Source organism: Columba livia, chromosome 25 (genome assembly GCF_036013475.1).
Source record: "Columba livia isolate bColLiv1 breed racing homer chromosome 25, bColLiv1.pat.W.v2, whole genome shotgun sequence".
Taxonomy (NCBI): Eukaryota; Metazoa; Chordata; class Aves; order Columbiformes; family Columbidae; genus Columba; species Columba livia.
The window spans coordinates 3,931,925-3,951,189 of NC_088626.1; the positions used below are offsets into that span (position 1 = coordinate 3,931,925).

General features: G+C 54.5%; 1 protein-coding gene across 1 annotated transcript; it reads right to left on the reverse strand.

Moving 5' to 3' along the window:
- Positions 1 to 3,267: 3,267 nt before the first annotated feature.
- Positions 3,268 to 19,095, reverse strand: STAMBP (STAM binding protein). The gene is given in 10 exon segments (XM_065041111.1): positions 3,268 to 4,480; positions 4,857 to 4,956; positions 5,512 to 5,624; positions 7,772 to 7,909; positions 8,761 to 8,885; positions 9,589 to 9,964; positions 11,042 to 11,137; positions 11,533 to 11,608; positions 16,351 to 16,589; positions 18,939 to 19,095. Coding segments are annotated over 9 exon segments (1,290 nt in total). The 5' UTR covers positions 16,560 to 16,589; positions 18,939 to 19,095; the 3' UTR covers positions 3,268 to 4,423.
- Between the last annotated feature and the right edge of the window lie 170 nt (positions 19,096 to 19,265).

Consider the following 19,265-nt stretch of genomic DNA (forward strand, 5'->3'; position numbering starts at 1 on the left):
TAAGGTGTTTTATTTCATTAAATTGACCTTGGACTGATGGTAGGACCCAGCACAGTTAATTATTATAAGAAAAAACGTATGTGGGGATGCTTGGGAGGCAACATCCCATTTGTGAATCTGTTCCTTTTATGCTCCGCTCCCATAAACAAGTGAGGCACAAGTCCTTATAAGCGACGGTTTTGGGAAAAAGGAGATGGAAGCACCTCTGGTTCCTGGGGGAGAGAGGGGAGAGACCCCTCCCCAGGTGTCAGGGGGTGTCGGGGCTCCATCCTGGGGACATCCCGGCTCCAGGGTGGGAATTTGGCATCACCAAAATCCTGAAAACGCACCAGTTCGGTGCATCGCATCCTCCCGGCCTCGGTTTACCCTCGGGTGCTTTTGGGATGCGTCTCCCTGCGGTTTCCTCTCTATGCCCCTATTTTTGGGGTTTCGCTGCCCCAAAGCTCCTCGTCCCCAAATCCTCTTGTCCCCCAAATCCTCGGCTCGAGCAGGGTTGGAATGGTGGGTGTGAATCCCAGCCCGGTGTCACGGTGCACCCACCTCCCACCCCTCTCCATGAGGAATTTGGATGCAGGATAAGCCTGGACCCCCGCAAAGGGACAATACAAGCGCTGTCCCCTGTCCCCTCTGCCAAATGCAGCATTGGGGGGGTCCAGAGCCACCCCCAGCCCTGCAGATACAGGAGCCGCAGGGTCCCATGGCCCTCACAGAGGCCACCAAACGCCCCGGTTGTCTTTTGATGGGACGTGGTCCCACAGTGGGGACTGTCCCCAAGCACCCAGGGCAAGGGCAAGGTGGGAGAGATGACCTGGAGCCACCACCCAGACCTGCAGGGACACGGGCGGCAGATGGGGAAACTGAGGCACAAGGTGCCCAGGCTGCCTCACGCTTTGCGGGGTCCCCAGATGTGCTTGGGATGGGGACATCGAGGCACAGAAATAAGGACCAAGAGCTGCAGGGTCTCACAGAAGGGACACAAGGGTCTTGATTTCCCGCCGGCCCTAGAAGGAGGGGACACAATGTTCCTGGTGTCCTCCAGTCCTGGAAGGAGGGGACACAACATTCCTGGTGTCCCCCAGGCCCTGGAGGGAGGGGACACAACATTCCTGGTGTCCCCCAGCCCTGGAAGGAGGGGACACAACATTCCTGGTGTCCCCCAGGCCCTGGAGGGAGGGGACACAACGTTCCTGGTGTCCCCCAGCCCTGGAAGGAGGGGACACAATGTTCCTGGTGTCCCCCAGCCCTGGAAGGAGGGGACACAATGTTCCTGGTGTCCCCCAGGCCCTGGAAGGAGGGGATACGACGTTCCTGGTGTCCCCCAGGCCCTGGAGGGAGGGGACTCAACATTCCTGGTGTCCCCCAGCCCTGGAGGGAGAGGACACAATGTTCCTGGTGTCCCCCAGCCCTGGAGGGAGGGGACTCAACGTTCCTGGTGTCCCCCAGCCCTGGAGGGAGGGGACTTCAAGCTGTCACTCCACGGGGCAGGACAGGGACATGGTGTCACCCTGGCACGACCAGCCCGCTCACACCTCCAACAACGTCCCCAGTTGGTGGCTCTGCCCAGGTTGTCCCTTCTGGGAAAGCTCCCGCTGGGTTTGTCCCCTGGGTCCCCTGCCCATGCACTTGTCACCGTCCCCACCACACGCCCCGAGCGCTAGGGACCTGCTGCTGCCTCGCATCCCAGCCCGGTTCCTTTGGTTTGCCGCCAAACATGAGGTCACCGAGGCAAAAGGTTGCCATATATGACATGCTGCAAAAAAAATTAAAAAATAAAATATTATTAACCCTAAACCCAGCAGAGAGTGGGGAACATTTAACAAGTTGGATGGAAGGAGCAGCCTGGAGAGCACGGCCGCGCTGGGGGCTGCGCGGTACCGCTGGCATGACCCTGTCACTCCCTGGGGTGTGGGGACAGTGCCCAAAGCCACAGAGACACCCTCGACCCCCAGGCAGGTGCAAACCACAGGGTATTGACCGCACACCCCGCTCCGCAGGACAAAGCCGCGTCACCTCCCCATCCCTGGGGACAGACGGGTCGACTCCGAGCATCCCGTCCCCACCGGCCCCCCAAACCACCCCGACCCCCGTCACCGCATCCCCCCGGGCTGGGAAACCTCAGCGCGGGCAGTTTGAAGCGGGGCCGGCGGCGTAAAGCCCTAAAAAGGCAAGATTCGGTCACCGCAGCCAATCCAGCCGCCGGCGCTGGGGATGCTGGCAGGAACGCCAAGCATCCCCCGGCACGGGCTGCGCCGGGGAGGGGGAAAACCCCCCTTTGCCGTGGGATTTCCAATTTCCAACCCCCCGGCGCTCTGTCCGGCCCTCAGCACCTCCGTATAAGGGGAACGTTCGGGCTTTAAACTTCTCGGGTGGCTGCCGGGGACGGATGATGCGGCGCTACGAATTGGGTCCGTTCCCATCCCCACGGCGGAGATAACATCGCTTCCCGCCCGCAGGAAACCCCCCCAAACACGCGACCCACGTCGCCGTGGAAAACAAACCGTCCCTGGCAAAGTGCGGTTTGGCTCTTACCAAATTCAACCCCCCTCGTTGCGAGGGATTTTAAGAAACGTGGTGTCTGGATAAATGGGGTGGGTCAGCGGGACGTAAAGCAGGATATCGGCGTTCATCCCGATGTGCAAAACTCATGACTCAGTGGATTTTAAAGTGAAAAAATGTGATTAAAAAGCTGCCAGCTCGGAGAGCGGGGCCGGGCGCGAGCAGCAGCTGGGCGCTGACGTGAGAATCCCAGCCCTCGATTCCAAAAATTCCCCACGAGGGTTTATCGGTCACTGGGACAAGCTCTGAGCAGAGCAGGGATTTGCCACCAGCTCCTTGCCATGGTTTGTTCTCTCTGCTCGACGCTGGGGTAGCTCAGAGCCAAGACTTTCAGGGATGGGAAGCTGAGATAAATATGTTGATACTCACTAAAAATTTGAAGGATTCGCTGCTTTGCAAGAGGTGAAGGGTGAAGAGCAGAGGTGTGGGACGAACACCCCCACACTGAGGCTGCAAAACGCTCCCCTGAGCATGGTTTAAATAAATCAGGGCTGAGAATTAATCCCCACAGACGCTCCGAAGTCCCCTCGCTTCCCTCCCGCTGCCGGGGGGCAGCCTGCTTCCAAAAATCGGCTGCAAAATCGAGCATGCAGGAGCCATGGAGGCAAATAAACACGACCCCTAAATAAAGGGATTCCCTCCCCTCTTTCAGCCACAGCTGATCCCTCTGACCCACGGCGTTTGCTTAAAAAACACAAGTGACAAAAGAAACCGAGATCATACAACCCGTCTGTGTTCAACTGTACACCAGATTATTCTGTACGCGCACGGACACGACATAAAGAACACGTATGTACGTGTGCCGGGTGGGAAGGCGACTCCAGCCTTATTCCCCGTGACGTTCAGATCATCAGAGCATCCCCATGAGGATGCGGAGATGCTGTGGGTTGTGTTTTGAGGCCGTCCGCCTTCCACTTTTCTGCTTCTTCCGTCCCAACGCTGGCAACGCGACGGCAGAGGAAGGAAAATGACACTCGGTTTTGGCAAGGACAGAGTTCACACTGCTTGGAGAAGCTCAGCAGCAATTGGATGCGGTGAACTTTAGGGATAAAAGCAGTGAAAGCTGCTGGAGTCGTGTCTCGGAGAGGCGATGGCCTCGCAGCGCCTTTGTGCAACAGTCAAGAGACCGAGAGCCTCCTCCATGGTAACACCAGGAACAAGGCAAAGTGAATTTCCCATCCAGGAAAAGGAATAAAAGAACCAGACGCCCCTGATTGCTGCCAGAACAGAGCCGCTTGTGCAAAGTGTCTCCCCTGAAACACTGAAATTGGGGTTCCCAAAGGAAACTGGGCTCTTTCGTACCTCACCAGGCAAAGACCCAAGAACCAGCAAGCAGCACTCGCTCCGGCTCAGTGGAGATAAGCTCTTGCATGAGAGGGGTTAGGAAGGTTTAATCTTAAATTAGAGGAAAGATTGATCTGCTCCAGCAGCTGTGCCAAGCCCAGAGCAACCCAGAGAGGCAAAACAAAGCAAAAATTTGGGCAAGTCTCACTTTAGAAAGCACTTGAAGAGGTTTCCACACCTCATGGGTGCAGCAAATCACAGGGAACCCACCCTCAGGAAGCTGTTTGAGCCGTAGATTAGAGTATTAAATAATCGCTTCAGTATTAGCTTCTGCCTTCAGATTTCCAGTTAACTTTTCCCCACACCTTGAATCTCAGCACCGCTCCGCCAGCCCCACACCAGGCACTGAGGTTCCACGGGCTCCCAATGAGCTCAGGGCACCGATTTCACCGCGATTACTGGAGAAGGAAGGGGAAGGATCACTACACGGTAGAAATCATCTGCTACAGGAGGAAAAAAACCACTTTTCCCTAGGCCTAGAAGGAAGGGAGATGGATTTCTGTAAATGGTTAAGGCAGGAGGCCTATCGGAGATCCATCAGGACCACGTCTCTCTCGACTACTGACACGTGATTGCAGGTCTGGAAGAGAAAAAAAAAGGGACAGGGGGTTATTGGGATGTTCCCACAGCTCGGGTGAGTCTCTTCGGCCTCCCGATACAACCCTTGCAGAACAGCCCTCTCCGTGTGCCATGGAGACCATAAAAGAGCACAAATACAAATCTCCCTCTCAAATAAAAGCCTTGTCGCTGCCTTGACCTGTTTCTGCAGAGAACTGATTGGTAACACAGGCTAACAAGTCAGAAAGCTTTGCAGCTCAACTCTAGGAGGACACCAGCCCCGTCAGCCCATCCCGCTGGCCCTGAGTCGCAGCCCAGCACCTCAAAACTGATATAAATTCAAGTGAAGTGTCCAATACACCGACTCGTGGTGCTACAGCCCTTGTGGGGTGACTTACGGTGAAGAGAGGAGGGTCTTTGGGGTGCGGATGGAATCCTTTCTGCCGGCAGGAAGAGATCTCCTCCAGGCCGTGCTCCGTCAGCTTGAAAAACCCCGTCCTGGAGCAAAGAAACACAAGCCGAGTGTAGCTGAAGCCTGTGCAAGGAGAAGCGGCTGCTTCTGTGTTGCGAGGAGCAGGTCTGAGCTTGTTCAACTCAAACAGGAGCACAGACACGCTGTGGGATTCTCCATGGTGGCTGCAGACCCATCTCCGGTCATGGGTGGGCAACGATACGACCCCCAAACCAGCTCAGAAAAGCTGTTGAATCAATCACACCTGCTCCTCCAGTGAAACTTTTACTGTGTGATTTGACATTTTATTACCACAGCAGGAATTTGATAGTGAAAAGGTTGTAAATAGTCCTTCTGAAGAGGTGATGCCCCCTGCCCAACCCCACCACTGCCCTGGGCAGCCTGTTCCAATGCCCCACAGCCCTTTGGGGAAGAAATTGTTCCCCACATCCAACCTCAACCTCCCCTGGCACAACTTGAGGCCGTTTCCTCTGCTCCTGGCGCTTGTTCCTGGAGAGCAGAGCCCGACCCCCCTGGCTCCAGCCTTTTTTGGGTAGCACAGGGGGAGGGAAAGGCATCCCCCACCCCACAGCCACACTTACTCCTGATATTTCGGAGAACACACGATAGCGATGGACTCTGGCAACATCATCTGGTAGGAGCAGTGCGTGTGCAGGTCGACGCTGGAGAGGAAAGCTGTCTGCGTGGGGTGAGTCTGCAACACAGGGAACGGAAAAGAGAAGAAATTACAGCAGAGTTGGGGAACAAATCCAAAGGGAACACATCTGCCAAGAGAAGGTTTTAACAGAGAAGAGATATGGATGGATGGCACAGAGGACATGCTGGCATACTGAAAATCATACAATCATAGAATCATTTTGGTTTGAAAAGACACTCAAGCTCATCGAGTCCAATCAGAACACACCCCCCAGCACTGCCCCATGTCCTGAGAACCTCACGTCCGTCTGTCCAACCCTCCAGGGATGGTGACTCCAGCACTGCCCTGGGCAGCCCGTTCCAATGCCCCACAGCCCTTTGGGAAGAAATTGTTCCCAAGTTTCCAACCTCAACCTTCCTTGGCGCAATTTGAAGCCGCTTGCTCCCATCTTATTTCAGGTCCCTCAGCCGCTCCCATCACACTTGTGCTCCAGCCCTTTCCCCAGCTCCATTCCCTTCTCTCAACTCACTCCAGCACCTCAAGATCTTTCTTGGCGCAAGGGGCCCAGAACTGCCCCCAGGATTCGAGGTTTTTCCTCCCCAGGTCCCAGCACAGGGACGGTCGCTGCCCTGGGCCTGCTGGCCACACAGTGCTGGTACCAGCCAGGATGCTGGTGGCCTCTTGGCCACCTGGGCACACGCTGGCTCATGTTCAGCCGCTGTCACCAACACCCCCAGGGCCTTTCCCAGCCGCTCTTCCCCAGCCTGCAGCGTTCATGGGGTTGTCGTGACTGAAGCAAAGGACCCAGCACCAGGCAGGGAACATTCCACCAAGGCACCTCAAGATGTCACATTCCACAAGACCGCGTAGGGTTGTACAATCAGACAACCACCACCTTACCCAGCTCTGGCTGACAGCTGGATTTCACAGCCTAACTCTTGCTGAAAAGGTCTTTCCCCTTCCGCTTCTTAGATTTTTGCTGCCAAGACCAGCAGAAAGTTCAAAAGAAACCTTGAGGGTCCCTGAATGCCGCAGGTTCCGCCACTGAAGAGTTAACACCAAAAGCAGACACCCCGCATGTATCAGGCACACGCAGCAGGCATTTCTTTGTCGAAGCCTGCGAGGCAGCTGCTGCTTTCGAGAGATTACTCAGCAGCACCAAACGTTTTGCTTGGCACCGATCCGACTGCCAAAGGCTCCGCGGGGACAGGCAGCGCTGCAGCCAGCGCAGGAATCTGGAACGGGCACGTCTGTGGCAGAGCAGCACACAGCTGTGTGTGAGCACAGCGCTGCGCGGGGACACGCGACGGGAGGCGCTGGGAGCTGGGGATGCCCCGACGGTGCCTCTGGAGTCAGATTTAGCTGGATGAAACACAAGCTTCAGGGTCAATATCCCACTTTAGAATCATAGATTTGTTTTGGTTGGAAAAGACCCTCAAGGTCGAGTCCAACTGTTCCCCCACCCCTGGCACTGCCCCATCGTCCTGAGAACTTCATCTCTGTCTGTCCAACCCTCCAGGGATGGTGACTCCAGCACTGCCCTGGGCAGCCTGTTCCAATGCCCCACAGCCCTTGGGGGAAGAAATTGTTCCCACATCCAACCTCAACCTCCCCTGGCGCAACTTGAGGCCGTTTCCTCTGCTCCTGGCGCTTGTTCCTGGGGAGCAGAGCCCGACCCCCCTGGCTCCAAGCTCCTTTCAGGCAGTTCAGAGATCAGAAGGTCTCCCCTCAGCTCCTGTTCTCCAGCTGAACCCCCAGGTCCCTCAGCCGCTCCATCACACTTGTGCTCCAGCCCCTCACCAGCTCCATTCCCTTCTCTCAACTCGCTCCAGCACCTAAAGGGCTTTCATGAGGTGATCCCACCACCCCTCTGGCCACCATTTTGTGTTTTGAGGTGATTTTGGTGCCCCTGGTGCCACCGTTTTGAGCCCTGAGGTGATTCTGGTCCTGCCATTTTGAACCCTGAGGTAAGGAGCCCAAAAGTGACCCCAGGATTTGAGGTTTGGCCTCCACAGCGCCACAAAGCACCTGATGCTCCAGGAAGCAACCCAAACTTAAACCAAGCCTGGATTTCTGAGACTGCAGAAATCCATCCGTGCCATCCCCTCCAGGAAATTCTCCTCAGCCAGCCCTACTCTGCACACCCCTTTCCCTCCTAGTAATACAAAGCCAGGCTGGAAATAAAACAGAAACAAGAGGCTCACGTGGATCCAGCCGAGCGTCACAAGGCCGTGCTGGTCCTGGATCATGAAGAGCTCCTCCTCGTTCTCCGTGTTGCAATAATCGGGGCCTCCGTGCTGCTTGGGGATGATGACGTGGGTTATCGTGAACTCATTCCTCATCTGCAAGGCAGCACGGGGAAGCCGTTACCCACCGGAATCACTGGCGCAAAGGTAATTTCCTAAGTTTTGGGAACGCGATACATCCTTATTCATCACCCAGGGGCCCAAGCCAGGGGAACGGCAGCTCTGGAAACAAGCCCACAGATGTATCTACCATCCATTTCCAGGTCACAGAAATGGTAACTGCAGGTTATTGACAAAGAATCTGCAGGATTTTCCAAGTCTGAGCACGACTCACAGCTTTCTATTTCATTTTCCCTGCTGTGCAGAGTACCCACAAGAGCTTCAAAAAGTCCCGGACAGCACCAAAGCGAATCTCTCTGCTCACTAGGAGATGATGCCTCATAATTAAATAATCACCAAGTGTCTGGCAGCAGCTGGACTCCAGAAACTTGCTACATCAAACAGCTGCATTTCAAAGCAAATTTCTTCAAACAAAGCAGCCCCAAGTGACGCAAACTCTTTGGGGGACAACTAGTTGTCTCCGGTTGGTGTTTGCGCAGCTTTGTCTTGCTGAGGGTCCTGGTTCACAGCTGGGACACCTCAGTCCTGCTGGTACCAAAGGGACAAGTCACTGGAGCTGCCTGTCACCGGCAACACGGAATGTTTGTACCCAGTGAAGGAAAAAACAAGGGAGAGGAAGCTGAAGACTTGCCCCTCAATGTGAGGAAATCCTAATGTAAAAGGGAGGAAAAGGAGAGGTAGATCATCCCTAACGCTCACATGAAACCCTGTTCATCAGTGAAACCGTGGTAAAAATCAGGGTCTTCCAGCCCTTTTCAAAGCTCTCACACCTTGAAAAAAAGGCCACTGCGCCTCTTCCAGGGTCTTAATTAGGATTACGACCTCACCAGCTTGCCGCAGAGGATCCCGCACGTCTCCACACCCCGCACTGTGTTGGCATCAGCCAGCTGGAGGAACTTGTGGCAGAGCTCCCTGGGGACGATGACCTGGCGAAGGACATCCATACTCGCATCTGTAGGGAGAACGGGAGAGCAGTGAGCAAGGACAGATGGGGACGCCGGAGAAAAGGTCCCTCTGGTCAGTGTCTGGAGGGACCAGACTGAAAAAATTCAGCCTGGAAACACTAACTGCTCTGATGTCTGCCGTGACAGTCACAGATAAATGAAGTCACTGGGACGCTTCATAAAGGACAGGCAGGGAAAGAGACATAAAGAGACCTTAGTGTGTCCAAAAAATAGTATTTTGTTAACAGAAATGAAATGACACACTCTTACAAAATGTCATTTAAAGTAAGATGTGTGCCTGGTCAAGAACCAGACATGTGGAAATGTCCGGATCGGTACTTCGCAGCCATATTTGGCAGAAAAGGAGAATTTGATCAGGAGAAGGATTTGGTCAGCCCAGCCAGGAACTAAACCTCAATCTCCAGCATGTATTTGGACTGAGAAAAGCCAAAATAGTCTGTAGCCTCTAGATTGGAACAGACACTGGGCTGGAGAAGCCAGAAGGGGATGATTCCCAAGAGGAAAAGTTCCCGCCAACCCTGCAAACCTTTCCTGGACAACAGGGAGAACATCCAGTGACTTGGAAGGCAGAACCCCCCAAAGGGACAGAGCCACAACCAGGTATTTCCAAATGCTTCCAGACAAATCGGCTCCTTGGCCATGTTAGGCTCAGCTCAAGCGAGGGAGAAAGGGCTACTGAGCGGTACTAACTGTTTTCTGTGCTCCCCAAAGCACCAGGTTTCAAAGATCTGTCTACGACAGGAGGTTTAGACGAGATGGTCCCCATTGATGGACTCGCAGGGTGAACTGGAGAGACAGGAACCTTTGGGATTAAATCAGTCGGGGGTTTTTCCACGCCGGGGATGAGGGGTCCATCCAGAGACTCGGGGCTCGGCTCTGGCTTTCCAAATTCCTGCACTATCCTTAGACGTTCCTTCTCCAGCTCCTGCCGTCGAATCATCTCCTCGAAGGCATTAAATTGCTCTTGCTCTGCCTGCTGCTGCTTCATCAGCGCTACCCGATTTCTCTCCTCTTCCAGCTGCTGCTGCAAAGCCAAGTTGCGTGCGAATTCCTCTTCTTCCTCCTTCTGCAAGGAGAGATATGTCAAGGGAGAGCAGCAGACAGTGGAACACTAACCCGAGGCAAAATCCACAAGTCTATCAGGACAGTCAGCTAGACCAGGGCAGTAAAACTGCTGCCTTACCTCCCACTTCCACAGAAATATAATTCTGGGTTGATTTCCCTCTATTCTGTCTCTAAAATGTCACTCGTCCGCAGCAAAACTGACTGCAGAGTTTTGTGCTTTGCACACAGAACCCTGGGTCCTTGCCCACACTGTTGCCAGCTGCCTGTTGAGTTTCTGGATCTTAAAACCTAAACCTCACATTGTGAAAAAGAGGAAAAAAAATAATAGTCTCAGCTCAGACTGAGTCCAGGATGCACAAGGAAAAGAAATGCAAGGACGCCTATGACAGATTCACCTACATAATATAATGGCAGGTGAGACAGGATCACAGAATCACTTTGCTTGGAAAAGATCCTCAAGATCATCGAGTTTACCCATAACCCACCCCCAGCACTGCCCCATGTCCTGAGAACCTCATGTCCGTCTGTCCAATCCTCCAGGGATGGTGACTCCAGCACTGCCCTGGGCAGCCTGTTCCAATGTCCCACAGCCCTTTGGGGAAGAAATTGTTCCCACATCCAACCTCAACCTCCCCTGGCGCAACTTGAGGCCGCTTGCTCCCATCTTATTCCAGGTCCCTCAGCCGCTCCCATCACACTTGTGCTCCAGCCCCTTCCCCAGCTCCGTTCCCTTCTCTCAACTCGCTCCAGCACCTCAAGGGCTTTTTTGGCATTAGGGGCATAAACTGCCCCCAGGATTCGAGGTTTGTCCTCCCCAGGTCCCAGCACAGGGACGGTCACTGCCATGGGCCTGCTGGCCACACCAGTGCTGGTACAAGTCTGGATGCCGGTGGCTTTTTTGGCCACGTGGGTGGGACAGCCCTGTGCTGCAGGTGATAAGGCTGGACCCTGCAAGCTGGGGCTCCCCAGATTTCACATTTCTGAGCACCCCGGGAGCCCTAGAGATCTTCCCTCTTCCAACCCCTTTGTTGCTGAGGGGCTCCTGGGGAGCACAGGCCTCCAGTCTCCTCTCACTCACCTTCTGCTCCTTGTACTTAAAGAGGTACGCCAAGGACTATGCTAACAGCTCCTCCTTGAGCTCTTCAGCTCTGGGGAAGGCTACTTCTTTCAGTTTCTAGAGGGAGAAGACACAGTCGTAAGGGACTGGTAGCCCCAAGGCAAGAAAAACATGACGCAAGGAGATGCAAGAATCAACGCACATGTAGCACCCAGAGATTATAAACCAGCCGCTTGTTCTCAAGGAGCCCCTGAGGGCCACCATGCTGAGCACCTGGCCATGTGGTTTTAAAAATCAGGGGGTTTAAGAGAGAAGAAAGGAGACTCCAGTGCCCAGCAGAAAGTAAACTGGGCAATCACGGCCAGCGCAGCACAAGTACAATGGGGCAAGAAGAACCCAAACCCTCGGTCCAAAGCCAAAGCTTGTTTGTGTGGATCGCTCGTTCCAGAGCCATGAAACCCCACAACATTTCTGACAGCAACCACTGAAGTCTCGGCAATGTCACCACTTACTTTCATCGTCTCCCTCTTTTCGGGTAGGACAGCAGTTTTGTAATCACGGTGCTGCGGCAGCTTCTCAATGAAGAGCCTGGAAGCACAGGAGAGAAACTGCGTTTCTGAATCATGGCAGGAAGGGAGAAGCACAAAACAGAAAGTGGCATTTTAGGGGGAGGGATAAGTCCCCTCCAGCACTGTCCCCTCGCTCTGTCACCTCCCTGTGCTCCCCACAATCAGGACAGTCGTCTGCCTTTCTGTGAGACACACGACTCCATCAGACAACTTCTGAGCTCTTCCCAGCACACAACATCTCATTCAGTCTCAGGGGAGCACGTTGCACAGGAGATTTTTCTTCCACCTGGACTTTGGAGACAATCCTCAGGGATAAATCCATTTGTTTTGAACAGAAACATTAATAAGCCGGTCTAAGACACCAAGGACGCTGGCAGAGATTCAGAAAGGTCCTCGGGCAGCTGTCTTCACCTCTGCGAGCATCCAAGGGGATTACATGGGAGCTCAAGGACTGGCTGACTCAGCGCTCATCGTCCTTCTGCACGAGGGAACAAACACTTTGTGCAAGAGATGAGAAAATTAACTCAGACCTTGGGAAAAGGAAACTTGCAGGTGAGCTAAAAACAAGTTCACACCATCCTGCTGCGTCAGGAGCCTTTTGGCTCCGGGGCCCCATCACCTCAGAAAGTCAGGGCAATATTTCAGGCAGGACTAATTCTGTGCAGGCTTTGGGGAGGGAAATCAAGACTGAGCTCAACATCAACCAGCATGACTACAAAGAGGTTAATCTTTGGCCTCTGTCTACACAGGATAACTGGTCCCTCCTTCCAGGGAGCTCTGCAGGACACGGAAGGTGCAGAGGAAAAGTGCTGCAAGCGCTAGAAGAAGGAAAAAAGCCCCCAAACATTGGGCAATTTGCTCTCCAGCTTCTTCCAGGCACAACAAGAAGGGTCGTGAGCGCTCAACTGTGCCCCAGGGAGCGGCACAAACAAACCAAGTGGGAAAAACTCAGGGGGAATGGAGTGAGAACGCTCCTCACACTGAGAAGCCTCTGCGTGTGTGGTAAATAAACCCAGCTGCTTCAAAACCTCAGGGAAAAGAAAGGATTTTTGGCAACGCTGAACGCTCTCGGTTGTCACGGAGAGCGTGGGGATGGTCTCACTGGAGACCGCGGGATCGGTGTAACCACAGCACAATGAGGAGCCACGGAGGAGCCGTCGCTCCATCCCAAACACCCGGCGAGGTCCCCGCTGGTGGTTGTGAAGTAGGTCACTGTGTCGAGGAGCCAAAACAAGGCTGCGATCATTGCCAGCAGCTCGCAGATTAAAATGGAAGGGATTAATTAAGAAGGATTAAGAGCAGATGCTGGCCTGGAGAGGATGGAAAAACCAGCGGAGGCAGCTGGTTTTCCACAAGTCAGGAAGGGGGAAAAAAGGTGGGCAGTGGGATGAGAAAGCTGAAAAATGTGAAGCAAGGCCAGGGTGTGGATTGAGGCAGAGGATGGAGGCAGAGGAAGGGCAGAAATGTTCGAATTTCCTATCGCCAGCCCAGCGGAGGTTTGGCAAGACCGAAACCTGCGGCTCCCACCGCCAGGAGTTTCTGGGCTCGTTCAAACCTCCGCCTGCTCCCCCGTCCACTCTGAGCAGCAGCTGTTTGGCACCGAGCAGACTCAGCACGGGCTATTTTTAAGCACCGCTCCGGCACGCGCGCCAAGTCGGCATCGCTCGAGTCCCTTGCAACACCCCACGCAAAAACCCGGAGTCGATCCCGGTGGCTCACAGCCCCGCAGGCAAACCATGAGCCCAAACACCATGGAAAATTCACGTCTTTCTTTCTCTCCTCCTTCCTTTCTCTCTCTTTCTCTCTCTCTTACTCTCTTTCCTTTCTCTCTCCCTTCCTTCCTTTCTCCCTTCCTTCCTCCCTTTCTCCCTTCCTTCCTTCCTTTCTCCCTTCCTTCCTTCCTTTCTCCCTTCCTTCCTTCCTTTCTCCCTTCCTTCCTTCCTTTCTCCCTTCCTTCCTTCCTTTCTCCCTTCCTTCCTTCCTTTCTCCCTTCCTTCCTTCCTTTCTCCCTTCCTTCCTTCCTTTCTCCCTTCCTTCCTTCCTTTCTCCCTTCCTTCCTTTCTCCCTTCCTTCCTTTCTCCCTTCCTCCCTTCCTTCCTTTCTCCCTTCCTTCCTTTCTCCCTTCCTTCCTTTCTCCCTTCCTTCCTTTCTCCCTTCCTTCCTTTCTCCCTTCCTTCCTTTCTCCCTTCCTTCCTTCCTTTCTCCCTTCCTTCCTTCCTTTCTCCCTTCCTTCCTTCCTTTCTCCCTTCCTTCCTTCCTTTCTCCCTTCCTTCCTTCCTTTCTCCCTTCCTTCCTTCCTTTCTCCCTTCCTTCCTTCCTTTCTCCCTTCCTTCCTTCCTTTCTCCCTTCCTTCCTTTCTCCCTTCCTTCCTTCTCTCCTTCTTCCTTCTCTCCTTACTCTCTTTCTCTCCTTCTCTCCTTCTTCCTTACTCTCTTCCTTTCTTCCTTCCTTCCTTCCTTTCTCATTTGGCTCTAGCAAAACCAAACCTACCACTGGGATCTACCCAAACATCCACTGGGATCAACACAGAAGCAGCTGTTCAGGAAGACAAGCGAACAGCCGTCTCCCCAGGTGACAAGACACACACGTTAAAAGTCCAGCCTGCTTATTTTTAGAGACAACCCTGCTGCCCCCTCACCCCCCATGAGGTCTGGGGGCTGAGCAGGGAACCGGCTGCCTCGCTGGGGATGTCTCGAGATCAGCCCACGTCTGGACAAGCCTGTCCCAAAACCGACAGCTCTCCAAATCAGGCGCCGCAACACAGATCTCACCTCATAATTCAGGCCTTGGGGAGTGCTGTGTAGGGAAATAAAGAGAAATGCAGCTTCCTAAAGCCACACAGAGCACACATGGCTCACAGGGACGATGTGCTCGCTCCCAAACATGCTACAAGCGTCTCACACCCTTCTCAGGGCTGGAGACCGCCCCAAATGCAGGAAGCACCTGCACTCTGTGAAAGAACCGCACATAGACGGTGCCTGGAGCACCGGGGGAAGAATTCCCGTCCCGTTTCTAGAAAAGGCAATTACGGCAAGAGGCTCCAATTACCAGTGCCCTGCTCTTGCCTTCTGGATCACCCCCGTGGGGAAGGACGTCTAGAAAACACTTTGTCAAACCAACTGCTTGAGCTAAAGCTTCACATCTTCACTTAAAGAAATGAGACGGTGACATTAAGTTCATATTTTTGGCCAATGCGGGGCATATTCATCAGTACTGGAGGAATGACACCACCGAGGGAAGGTTTTACCACCTTCCCAGCAGCCCAGGTAACGTAAATGCCATGAGCATTTGAAAGCTGCTGGGAGAGAAAACACACGAGCGCCCATCACTGCTGTAATGAAACAGCGAAGGTGCTTTTAGTTCATTTGTTTAGATAAAGAGCTTGTCCTTTGGCCACAGCTACGTAACCAGCCTGGAAACCTTCCCGAGGGTTTTACACTCCCCAGCTCCCCGTGCAGCCTCCCAGGGCACTCGCTGCGATGCCCATAAAAGCTCAGGAAGTGCGAGGGGGGAAGAAAAGCTAATCGGAGAAAAATGTGTTGGATTTAAGGGGCAGGAACCCTGCACATGGGGAGAAAGTGCCCACAGAGACGCCAACCGCATTCCGGAGAAGTGGGTAGCGTGGGCAAATCAGAGAACATATCGCAGTGGCACTGGGTGAAAGGGAGGGACGGGCTTTTGGCCAAAAAACCGACGGAAACGGGACCCTCCGTGCCTCTGGGATATTTTCTGAGGGTCAGAGTTTTCAGCCCTTTAAATGCCGCCGGGCACAGCTCCACCGAGAGCCACACGTCCGCTCCGCTTGTACTCCAGGTTGGCTCAGACACAATCCAGACGTGCCGGCACGTCACCGCGTTAGCACGGCGTACGCTGCGGCTCGCTGGGCACGCCAGCAGAGCTTCGGACCCAAGATGGCTCGTTTCTGGCCAGTCGAGGAGATGATGGCAAGAATACACAGCTCTCTGCTTGTCTACATGGAATTTAGACCCTAAAGCTGGAGATTCAGCAGCTGAAACACCAAACAGGGTCTTGCCTGGGTTTATGTACGATTCCAGTTGATTGGAATCAGGTTCTTTAGACCCAGAACTCTTCCCCATGAGGGGCTTGGGTTTATACATGTGTGGTTGGGAGAGGATCCAATTATTGCCGAGATATAAAGCTCAACATACAACCGGTCCCTGCACCTGAAGGAGGAACTCACTGCCTGCTGTAAAAGCTGTACTAACTTGAGTGTAAAGCAGGACTTTCCTCCAAAAAACCCATTTATTAGAGAAACTACCAACCAACCAAGATCCTTTCCAAAGATGCCCAACACCAAGATACTCGACTTCGGATCCCTGCTGATCCATACGATGTCACGGCCAAAACAGTGACAATTGAGGCCCATGTGGCTGCTCTGTGGTGACAAAACACCAGGAAGCTTCAACATAGATGGTGTTAAAACCTCCTTCATGTTGACAGGAGCCTCCACAAGCAGAGGGACAGAGAGATACAAGATCAAGCCTGGTTTCAAAGGCAACTTTTACAAATTTCCTCCAAAGACATGAGCAGCATTTGTGGGTTTGTGCCTCACGCCTTTACAACACCTCCTGCTCAGTGTAACCAGCTTTATCATCACCTCTGTGGGGAATAAAGCTGAAAAGGAGCAAAACCCTGACCAGAACCCAGTTCTTCCAGCTCAGCGAGGCGTTTAGACACGCTCAAAACCTACAACCCCTCATGTCGATGCGAGTCGCTTGAACGAAGCGGGGCCGCTCTTACGTGATATATTTGTTGTACAGAATAAAGGCCCGCTCGATGTTGCCTTCCTCCGAGTACACGGTGGCCATGCGGAGGATTTCCACGCCGGAGCGGTAGTAGCGGCGCGGAGGGACGTCCTCGTTCACTTCCACGGCGCTTCCCATCTGGATGAGCCGTCGCACTCGCTCCTCCGGCGGGAGGCTGGCGGGGTCAGGCATCGCCACGCACATCAAAGCTGCCACGGGCCGACGAACTCTGTGCTGGGAGGAAAAGTCAAGTGCATCAAAACCAGGTAAATCAGCAGTTTCCTCAAGTCTTTCCTGGGTAGAAATCACCCCCCACTCGGCAGAAAAGTGATTAATACACAGGCCAAGTGAGGTCCTGAGGGAGGAATTTGGAAGTTCAGTGCTTTTTGGGCACAGCGCTTGAATATTCACCTTTACGGCCTAAAAAGCAGCCACGAATTCAACATTGGTGCTTGGTAACTGATTTGGCTTTGACTCATCGAAATCCCACCCAAAGCAGCGCCTTGTTCCCAATTGTCTCTCCACACAACAAAATTAGCGCTGGTCAGTAGTTTGGTGGGAAACAGCCAACATGTTTCATTAAAACTCAGGCAGAAACGGGTTTGCACAGGGTTTCAACACCGCAGCGATCGCTGTTTTGCTTACACAGCAGTGAGAGGATGGAGCTGACGGCTGTTCCAGCCGCTGCTGCTCAGCAGACCCATCCTTACCCAACAAACCCCATCCCAAATTGCTCTCGCCCAGGCCCAGTCACCATCCACCCATCACCCCAGGAATGCACCTCAACCTGATCCGGGCCACCCGCTTGGCTCCAACAAACCCCTTGTCTGGTCAATTCACAGTATCACAGTATGTTTGGGATTGGAAGGGACCTCAAAAGATCATCTAGTCCAATCCCCCCATGGAGCAGGAACACCCAGATGAGGTTACACAGGAAGGTGTCCAGGCGGGTTGGAATGTCTGCACAGAAGGAGACTCCACAACCCCCCTGGGCAGCCTGGGCCAGGCTCTGCCACCCTCACCAGGAACAAGTTTCTTCTCAAATTTAAGTGGAACCTCTTGTGTTCCAATTTGAACCCATTGCCCCTTGTCCTGTCACTGGTTGTCACCGAGAAGAGCCTGGCTCCATCCTCCTGACACTCCCCCTTTAGATATCTGGAAACATGAATGAGTCCCCCCTCAGTCTCCTCTTGTCCAGCTCCAGAGCCCCAGCTCCCTCAGCCTTTCCTCACCCGGGAGATGCTCCACTCCCTCCAGCATCTTTGCTGCCCTGCGCTGGACTCTCTGCAGCAGTTCCCTGTCCTGCTGGAACTGAGGGGCCACAGCTGGACACAATATTCCAGGTGTGGTCTCCCCAGGGCAGAGCAGAGGGGCAGGAGAACCTCTCTGACCTACTGACCACCCCCTTCTAACCCACCCCAGGTACCATTGGCTTCCTGGCCACAAGGGCCCAGTGCTGGCTCATGGTCACCCTGCTGTCCCCAGGACCCCCAGGTCCCTTTCCCCTACGCTGCTCTCTAACAGGTCATTCCCCAACTTATACTGGAACCTGGGGTTGTTCCTGCCCAGATGCAGGAACTTCATTGGCAAATTCAAAGCACTGACACTTGTATGAGGGGCAACGAGCCCAGAAATCCCCCGCAACGCTTTCCCCTACACCAAAAAGCAGGTTTTGCCCTGGAAAGGCCACCCTGGAACAGCGCTAAGGGTTAAACTCCCTATGAAACCCCAGCGCTGGATCCAGAGCACCTCGCAAGTGCCGCGACTGCCACACGCGCAACGTCACGATTTGCTGCGGCTCCTTCCTAAACGGGGGAAAGGTCCCGCGGCTGAGCTGATCTAAGCTTCCTGAGCATCCCGAGCGCCGCAGGAGTTGCCTTTCTGGGGTTACCTCGGAGGAGAAGCCCCTTTTTAAGGCAGGGAGGCCTGCGGTTCTCAGTTCGCAGCCTGGAGGGGCCTCTTGCTTTAAATAAGGGCTGTGGGATTTGAGCCGAGCAAAGCGCTCGCTGGGGGGTGCGACAGCCACAGTTCAGGGGGTTCAGCTTCTCCTGGGGGTGGGTTTGGTTGCTCCCCCAAGCCAGAGCTCTCAGTCACTGAACCCCCCTGTGCCAAGTTTCACAGCCCTTCACCCACAAAAGAGAACAGTGTAACCCCGCGTACCCCCACCCCAGAGCTCCCCTCTATTTCCCACAGCACCCCAAAATACAAAGAACGTGTCCAAGCCACCCCCCACCCTGAGCTGCAAACCCCAAACTACTGACCCCCCAGGCATCGCCCTCCAAAAGAGAGAAAATACCTCACGCACACCCAAACCAGAGCCCCCCAGCCAAAGGAGAGCAGACGAGCCCCCTCACAACAGCCCCCGCGTCCTCCTCTAAATAAACGCCCAGAGGATCCCCCACGGGCTCCCACCCCCAAACCGGATCCCCCTCCCGAAAGGGGGGACACCCAAAGCCAGGGCGCCCTGAGCGGAGCCCACACACGAGACACTCCCCCCCCCCAAACCGAGGCCCAGCCCCCCCCGAGAGGACAGGACCCCCCGATGGGCGCGCCCCATCCCCAGTGACCGGGCCCGGCCCTGACCTGGCGCCGCCACCCGCCGCCTCCCCTCAGCGCTTCCGGGTTGTTGCCGAAACGCCGACTGCACCTCCCCACCTCGCTCCCAGCAGCCAATCAGCAACCGAGGCGGCATCGGGGCACGCCGCAACCACCTCCCCCTTCCGCCCGGCCGAGCGGCCGCTTCCTTTCCCTTAGCGCAACGCCGGCGTCATGACGTCAAAGAGCGGGCCTGAACCTTAAAGGGGCCGCTCCCGTCCCACCCCGAAAACGCCCGTTCTGACCCCAAAACGCTCCGCTCCAAAGCGCGGATCCCGCAGAGCTAGTCGGGCCCATCCAAAGGGAAAGAACTGC